The sequence below is a fragment of the Harpia harpyja genome, chromosome 5, assembly GCF_026419915.1.
Source record: "Harpia harpyja isolate bHarHar1 chromosome 5, bHarHar1 primary haplotype, whole genome shotgun sequence".
NCBI lineage: Eukaryota > Metazoa > Chordata > Aves > Accipitriformes > Accipitridae > Harpia > Harpia harpyja.
Genome location: NC_068944.1, coordinates 10,926,379 through 10,935,230, shown reverse-complemented (window position 1 = coordinate 10,935,230; position 8,852 = coordinate 10,926,379). Strand labels below are relative to the sequence as shown.

The window sequence follows — 8,852 nt, the reverse complement described above, 5'->3', positions numbered from 1 at the left end:
TATTAATTTACAAAAGAATGGATATTTAACTAACATTGGATTTCTTTTAAGTAAAACACTTGTATTTTAAAAGACTGTTCACCATTACATTTGAAGTCATGGCAACATATACCAAAACCTGAATGAGAATGATTGAAATTAAAATATCTTTTTCAGGTTTACCAATGGAATTTTTTAGAGAGGCAAACAGGTCAACTGAGAAAAAGCAGCAGAAACCAAATTTTGTTGAAGTAGTTTGAAAAGAATCTTTGCTAGCAATAGCCTCTTTGGAGGTATAAAGAGCATATTTCCTCATATTAGTGTATTCACCTTGTTTACTGTAATAAGTGTTTAATGAAAGGTCGAAAAAGTGGAGAGGCAGTGATCTAGCACTTGTAAATTCTTGTAGGATAGCAGAAATAGAAACAACATTAGCTCCACTCCCCAAATACAGTAATTTCTGTCCTTAATACACCTGTTAGCTTCAAAGACAGGGTAGATGAGAAGAAGAGGCTTGCGTATTCATGTGGTGGTGGAAATATGAACAGGATCTTCAAGGGCTGCTGCTGACAGGGAAGGTAGAGTGGAAGTCCCCTTAGCCCTGCTGGTAAATCAACCCGTCTTACGCTTTGAAAAATCTGTTTTGTTCATTTTCATTGAATTCCCATTCTGGTTACGCAGAGCTTGGTAGGCATTATTAGTTTGAGGAGTCTTTATTAATATAAAAGAGATGGTAATGAAGCATATACACTCCCCGAAGGAAGCATAAAATAAAAAAAAAAAAGACAAATTAGTTTAATCTGTACTTCTCAAATGAATATCACAAATACAAGAAGTACCAAATTTAAAGTTAAGACTGAAATTAAATTGCTTATTGATTGCCAACTCTTGAGAACTTACATTTTCTTAGAAAAAAATAAACAAACTAAAAATTTGAAACAAAAATGAATACAGATCTTTTCTTCTCTGTGGTTGTGATTCTGAATTGAACTACATCACCGCATGCCTGAAATGTGTAAGAGCACTCCCGGGGCTCTTTCCTGACCCAGGAGGTAATGCAAACAGCAGGGTCCCTTTCCGAGGGTCAGCTGGAGGACAGGTGGGCTGGAATAACATCCCACCTGAAGTCCCCGCTAATGCTCCCAGCGATGCGAGTAATACCAGTATTTCCCCCGTTGGAGGTTACATGGCTAGACCGGTCCTTCAGCTACCGATTAACTTCACTCCAGTGAACTGGCCTTGTTGCTCCAGATGTTGAACCACTAAACCATACGGATCCAGCTGTTGGATTTCAAGGTCCATCTTTAAATGGAAACATCCCAACAGGGATGCTCAGCCCCTGAGCGCCCCGGGGATGCTGTATCTCCACAGCTCGGCCTTAGCCATCACAGCAGGAAAGCGAAGCTGCTGCATGGCTCATGCTAAGATAAAAAGAGGGAAAGATCAAGTTCATACAAACATTTCCTTCCTCAGCTCTCTAGACTTTATTTTTCCAGTTTAACTTACAGCAAGTCTTCCAAATACAGTGCAAGCCCAGAACATGTGGCAAATGTTCATTTCAGATCCATTTTCCAATAAGCTGGAGCTGGTTTGTAGCTGGGGCATATGCTTTGATCCTCCCACTTGGAGTCACATGAAAAGTCAACTCAGTTCTTTTTTTTTGCCCCTAAATTCGTGGGTATTCCCCGTCGCTGCCATTGACACCTGCCCAGCGGGCCTGGAGAAGGGGAGATGGGTGATTTGTCACGTCTGCTAGGACTTCACGCTCCCTCCTCAGATGGGCAGACGATCCTAGGAGATGTCGAGCAGCAGGAAACTGGTTGCACGGGTCTGTACCTTGTCCTCAGCTTCTTTACATCACGACTGATGTTTTGGGCAGGACCGTGTCGGAAAACACACCACTGTCAAAGGCTCTCAGTGACTACAAGAAATAGACTGAAGGGACAAGGTCTGCTAGAATTATAAAGGTCCTTGGCAGAAGATGGAAAGAATTAAGTGCCTTCAAGATTCCCAAATTAATAAGCTACCTAATTAATAAGGGCTGCTAGCAGAGGGAGGCAGTCCACTGATTTATTTCAAGGAGGGAGTGGTGCAAACTCTCCTCCCAAACCTGATGATCTGTGGGCTCAAATTAATGACTTGCAGCACTTTCCAGATCCCAACACTCTTATGAATAATCAGCGCTGTCTGGGAAGTTCGTGGGGGTCTCCGTGGCGCACAACGGGCACCTCCCAGCACCCCTGCTCTTGGGGGCACCCGGCGCGTCACGGTCCGGCGGCCACTTTGGGTGAACTTTCTGCTTTGTGAGTGATTTCGGCAGCGGGACCGCTCGCCGCCTGTGAAACCGGGCAGGTGCACCGGGGCCTAACACCGCCCCGGAACAAAGCCATTTTATTTTGGACCTGCACCCCTGCCAGCCTTTCGGGGCGATGGTCGAAAGCGGTGCCCCAGCAGCCCCTCCAGCCCCGGCTATCGCCCGTCCTCGGGGGGGCGCGCACGGCAGGCCGATCCCGCACCGACCTGACTGCCCGCACTCGGTTTAACCGCATCGGGGGCGCGGGGGGGGACACACACGACGCAATTCCCGCTGCAATATCTACGGCACGGCGTCCCCCGCCTCCCCGCTCCCCTCCGCGCACACGCGTGGGGCCGCAGCCCCTCGGCGGCCGAGGGGCGGGGCGCCGCCGGGGGTGGGTGGTGGGTGAGGGGGGATAGGCGTGGCCGTGGGCGTGGCCTGCCGGCCTAGGCGCCCGCCCGCGGGCTCGCGGCGGTCGGGAGCCGGAGCGGCGCGGCCAAGCGGGAGCGGCGCGTTCTCATTGGCAGCGTTGGGACAAAGTGGCCGTGAGCGCGGAGCGTGAGCGGGGCGCCGCGTGCCGCCGGGCCGCGCGCGGGGCGGATCGGCTCGGCTCGGCTCGGCTCGGCTCGGCTCGGCGGGGGCGTCCCGAGGGCGCGCGGCCCGCGGCGGGCGGGAGGCGGCGGCGGCGGCAGCGGCGGGGGGGTGGGGGGGGGGAGAAGAGAAGAGAAGGCAGCGGGGCCGGGAAGATGAACCGGAGTTTCAACAAATCTCAGACTCTGCGGTATCTGGAGTGCAGCGCGGTGGAAGTGAAGAGTAAGGTGAGGAGAGGGCGGCGCGGCCTCGACCGGCGGCGGACGGGTGCGCCCCTGCCCGCCCCGCTCCCGGCGGCTCTCCCGAAAATGAATGGACCCCCCCCCGCCTCCCCGCCCGGTGCTGCCGGAGCCGTGCCCCGGCCGCAGCCCGGAGAGCGGTGACGGGCTGGCGGCAGTTGGCGGAGAAGCGGGTTCGCCGCTCCGGGCGCAGTTCCCGCCCTCGCCCCCGGCGAGCCGCCCCTGCCCGGTGTGAGGCGGCGGCGGCGGCGGCGGGGCGGGCGGGCGCCGGGGGCCCCGCGCCTGCCGCTCCCGCTCGATCTTTTGTTTCGCCGCGGGGACTTCGGCGCTAACTTTCTGGGGCAGCTCGGAAGGCGCCCGTCGCCTCGCCCGCCGGGAAGGCTGGGGCTCGGGCCGGGGGCGCCGGTGGGCGGGTGGGGGAGCGCGGAGGCGGTGCCGGCCCCGGGGTGCTCCTGCCTACCCACCCTCCCCGCAGCCGCACGGGTGGGTGGCGTCCCCCGACGCGGTTTGGCCAGAGGACGGGGAGGGAGAAAGGCCGGGTCCGTGCCCCCCCCCCCCCCCCCCAGCCCCGCACCGGTGCTGGCAGCGCCGAAATCTTCCCGTAGATGCGAATCGGAGAAGCCGGAGCGAGGCCTGCGGGGAGCTTCACCCTCCTGCGGCGGCTCGACCAGGTGTTGGTACCTGGGGGTGCCGGCACCCGCCATAAGCCAGCCAGCTTTTGCACGCTGGTATGGTTGGGGAAGGAGTTGTGATGTGCGGGGCTGTCATGTGCAGAAACGGCTGTCTGCCGGAGCTCCGCCGCTTAAAATGACGGCACCGGTTGCCTGCGTCTGTGGTTGGTCTTGCTGAGCTCTCTTCGAGAGGCTCTGGTTGCTCGTGGTTGAACCAGCACATCAGAATCTTGCCTGCCACCTCAGTCTGCAAAAACGCGTAGCCTTTAAGCAAAACCGAGAAATCTCCCTGGAAGCCTGTGTTGTATACGCTTATAACAGAAATAGTGTAGGCAATGCATAAGTTGAAAAGAGCACGGGGTAACTTTAGCATGTCCTGGAATTGTGCACAGCCCCGATCACCTGCTGAGATGCTACTGCAGGCGATGTCTTTGGGACTTTGTGCTCGGTGCTCCCCGTTTTTGTCCCGTGCTGCTGTTAATATTTGCATTCAGATCGAACAGCCTTGAGCAACACATAGACCTGAGGATGGTGGGATGGCTTCAGTGGGAGAACTACCTTATGTCCGAGGGACTCTCCAATCGTTTCTAAACGTGGCACCTAAAATGTAGGTTGAGGCCCTTATTTCCTAACCTCCTGTTGCCACTTGAAGGGGCTCAGCTGGCCTGGAAAGTTCCATCCTGCTTCCATTGCTGGAAAGTTTTGGTTCAGTTTGTACTGGTTCTAAGGTATAACCCACCCACAACATTCATTGTGGCCCCCAAATGCTCCAGATCCTGTTCTCTAGTTACTGAGTTATACCCCATGCACTGTATGAGCTTCAAACTTAAACCTTGACCACAGATAAGAATTTTTTTTAAGTTCATCCTCTCTCTTCTACTTTAATATTGCCATAGCTTGAGTTTGTTCTGTTAACAATTAAAAAGCAACCTTATAATGAACACCTCGTAGCCTTCGTTACAGCTGCAGGAATCCTGTAAGTGAATCCTACGTAGCTGTATAGACACAGTGATTTAGGGAGGCTGTAACTGTACGAATGACTGCAGATTTCTGGAGAGAAGGAAAATATGCTTGTGTGGGTGGGAGGGGTTTACTGGAGGTCTTCTGTAGCTCAGGATTGTCACTGCTGGTGGCCCAGAAGTTACTTTAGAGAACTATACTGCATTGGAAGAAAACTTAAAATAGAGGCTAAATTCAAAATATCCTGCTGAGGGCCTACACCCACCGATGATCCATTAACGTGCAGCGTGGGTCAGTGGAGGCTGTGCTGTTGAATTTCCTGGTGCTGGTGGGGTTATACTCTTAGCATGACTTGTGCGCAATAATATCTAGACTGTTTATGTAGCAGGCTGTTGCAGGTTGTTGGCAAACAGAGGTTGGTACTGACATTGCAAGATGATTTTCATTTGTCTGCAAAGCTCGTGGGTTCCCTTTCACAGAGTTACTCTTCAATGGTTGGAAGTAGATCCAGCGAAAAGCTCTGGCCAGTTGTACCGGGCAAGGTACTGTATAAAGACCTTATACCTCTTGTTAAAACATGGTAATCTTGTAGGGTCGGTTATGATGCTGTCTTGTCCTTGTGGATCACTGGGTTGTCCTCCTGCGATCACCTAGAAATATGAACTGGTTTTTTTTTTTTTTGATTGGGTGGACTTTCTAAGGCTGGGGAAACAAAAAGATTCAATAATGCTGCTTTTGGTAGCCGTATGTAGGCAGCCTTTTAAACATTTAGTTGCCTGTGTTTTGTAAGTAAGAGGCCTGTCCAGACTTGCCTGAGAACTCGAAAGTTGAGTCTGAGAACTCATGATTTCGCAGCTATCGCCTGAGAGCGCAGGCTGCCAGGTGAGCGGAGGTGGGTGCAGCTCAGCCTCTGCGCTGGGGCATGCTGCTGGCCAGGGATCAAGGGATTCTCAGGTGGCTTTTCAAAGGCTGGGGAAGTGGTGGGCCGTAGGCAGGTGGAATCCCTTTTAGCAGAGGAGCCGGGTGTGAGAGAGTGCTGCTTTTACACAACGTCATGAAATAGCTTTTCTCCTCTGAAGATCAGGTTGGACGTGGAAGAGCTCTGGAAAAAAATAGCTGTGGGGAAGTCGGATGGGCGATAGTCTGCAAACGTTGGGGTTTTGCTATCCCTGCCTGTGTTATGATAACCAGGTGGTTCCTTCCTTAAGGATAAACCACTATCCAGCTGGTGTGTTGCATTAGTCACGATTCAGAAATGGCTCCTGTGAAAACTGACCACGACTTTCCTGGGTTTCCTGAGTTTCTTCCCTTTTCTCTAAAACAAAGTTCTTGAAAGTTGGTTTGTGCCCTTGATTATTGGAAGGGGAGAGTTTGTCAGATTCTTAGTACCATACCGGGTAAGACACTTCTCTGTTAGTCCCCAAGTATCCTTAAAAATTTAAGATTCCTGATGTGTGTCAGAGGATTACTTTAAAAAAAAAAAAAAAAAAAAAAAAAAAAAAAGTGGGGTGGGGGGAGAAGGAGGGAGGGAGCATCTTGGTGGCTGAAGTCAATCCAGTTTTTCAACATCCATTTTATGCTGAAGGGCCAAAAACTGTAGGTGGTATTCCTTTCCTTGTCCAGTAGACGTGTGAGCTTTGCGGATGATCGGATTTCAGCTGGTGTAAACCAGCCTGCACCTTCCCTGGACCTAGCCTGACCCATCACCCCCGCTGGGAACGTGGCCCAGAAGCATGCTTCAGCTCCCGACGCTCGTGCGCGTGGATATTTTAATGCCTAGTGACTACCCGGTGGGAACATTTGCAGTGATATGTTCTTGGCTACGTTGTCTTTGCAGAAGGATGAGCTTTGTGGTGCTGTGTAGTACCTTTTGGTCTACGTCGGGTCGGTTTTCCTGTGGGTGACTGTAAGGTGCTGCAGAAGCCTCTCAAATCACTGTGTTGCAGCAAATACTGAAGGGGAAAACAGAGCATCAGCCATCTGTTCGCACACCTCTGTTTTCAGACATGGCAGTGATGGGAATTGCTATAGTCTTCTGCTTTAAGAAGTCTTCTTCCTTTGGACTCAGCCCTTCCTCCCTTCCTCAGACTCCTCCCCTGAGAGCTGGCCTTATAATCAAAACACTTAAAAGCTTATTGCTAGATAGGAAAGCGGAAGGATAAAGAGAAACCTGCTTAGAAATTGGCACATGTTGTAGGAAAATATTAATCGAATTGCAATTACACCTTATCCCTCTTCTCCTGTCTCTCATGACAGAATACATTAGAAGCTCAGTTCTTACCTAGGTGTTGTCTGTGTAGTTCAGGATTAACGTTTCAGCCCTTTTAGACAGGATCTGAAAACACATTATCTTGCTGGCTTAAAACAACTGTGTATTCTCATGTGTCTAGTACTCACTGGCTCCTTTCCCTTGTCGGGTGACAAGTGAGGTATCTGTCCCTTCTGAAGAAATTGCCTCTAATCTCTGAAAAACGTTTCCAGATGACCCTTTCTCTCTCTCTCTTCTCCCTTATAACAAGAGCTCCAGCGCATGCGATGTGTGGGGCTTTTTTTTGTTTGTTTTGTTAAGAATTCTGCCTGTGGCCATGAGGTCCCAAACCTATTTTTCATTTTCTCTCCTTAGCTTTAAAGAGAGGTTGCAGGCCTCTTTCCCCATGAGAGTAAGTCTACAGAAGAACAAATACTTTTAAAATAGGAATTCCTACATTAATGGTGAGAATTCTCTTTAATTATAGCTCCATGTAGCCAGTCTTCTCTCTTCCTGCTCTGAGTGAAAAGAGATTTTTTTTTTTTTCTTGAATTGTATGTACAGCTTTTCAAATAGGAGGGTAGCTATCAGCCCAAGTGTCTATTTCTTTTCCAGTCACTTGGATATTCTGGAATAGTAGAGGTATAATATTGCCTCAGGCCTTTAAATGGTAGCCCTTTGAATTGTTTGTGAAAGTGTGGGTTTTTTGCACTTTGAAACTGACAATTTTATGGTTTTGGCTTAAAAGCAGCAGCAAAGTCTTTCTCTTACTACTACTATATTTCCTGAAAGCTGTATGTACGAGTAAGAATTCCTTTTAGTGTTTTCAAAAGTGGGTAAAAGCACTCGTTCCCTGAAAAATAGTCCTTTGGAAAAAAACCTTTTTGTTGCTGAACAATAGGAACTTTTGATGATGGCTGAGTATTATAAAAGCACAGCTACCTGACTCAAGTGCTGACTGTGACATTTCTGCCTTATTAATAGTGTCATGTTTTCTTGCATTACAAACTGATTTACAAATTAACAATAACGTGACTAACACACTACTACTATAAACAAACCCATTAAGATAAATATATCCAGTTAACTATAACCATATTTTTTTTCCTCTTCTACCATCCTGTTTTGAGTTTGTTCCAGTAAATGTTGGTGTTCAGATGGATGCCGCAAATGGATTTAAAATAAATTTTCAATCATATTTTGATGTATTCAGAGTATAGACATGATACTGTTCTGGACCTTGAAGACAGAGAATGTGTTTGGGATCAGCTGTGCTCTTATGAAGCCTCTAGCAGATAAAATTTATGTGTTTTGGTCTTGGGCAAGCGTAGAAGTCAGTGCTTCAGCTAGCCTGCCCAACTGCTAGATTGATGTAACATCCAAACAGCTTGTGGGTGGTTTGTCCTGCTCATGTGTCATCTCCTCTTCTTAGGAGGAGTGTACCTGTGCTTGTTTCATTAAGATAGCTGTTTTAAACCTTTCATATCTTCCTCCCCTCACCCCCCCCCCGCAAAAAAAGTTGCTGATACTGCTCAGACACCTTAGCAGTATTGCATGTCCACACGACCGTTTAGCTATTACTGTATATGTACACACATCGTCTATTTGAAAGGTATAAAGTATAACATCAAGCAGTGTTGTAACTGTAGCAATAGAGCAAACTTGCTTTTACCAGTCACCTGTAAAGAGATTTTAAAGGTCTGGTTCTTCTCTGGTGTTAACTGAGAGAGGTCTACAAATTGTGTTTTCCAGCCTTCTGTACTTTGATTTCACTCTCACCCTGAAGCCTTACAGGCCTTCTGAAGTTTTAAGAAATGTTTTCCATCTGTAGCGCATTTCAAAATTGATCAAAAAGCATCCCTCTTTTT

The 8,852-nt window shown here is 49.1% G+C and overlaps 1 protein-coding gene across 1 annotated transcript in view; it reads left to right on the top strand.

Moving 5' to 3' along the window:
- The first annotated feature begins 2,943 nt into the window (after positions 1–2,943).
- The window catches only part of PARD6G (par-6 family cell polarity regulator gamma), a 68,326-nt gene continuing 62,417 nt past the window's right edge, over positions 2,944–8,852 (top strand). Inside the window, exon 1 of the mRNA XM_052788505.1 lies at positions 2,944–3,093. Coding sequence (XP_052644465.1) covers positions 3,022–3,093 — 72 coding nt within the window. The 5' untranslated portion in view covers positions 2,944–3,021. The remainder of the gene's footprint in view (positions 3,094–8,852) is intronic.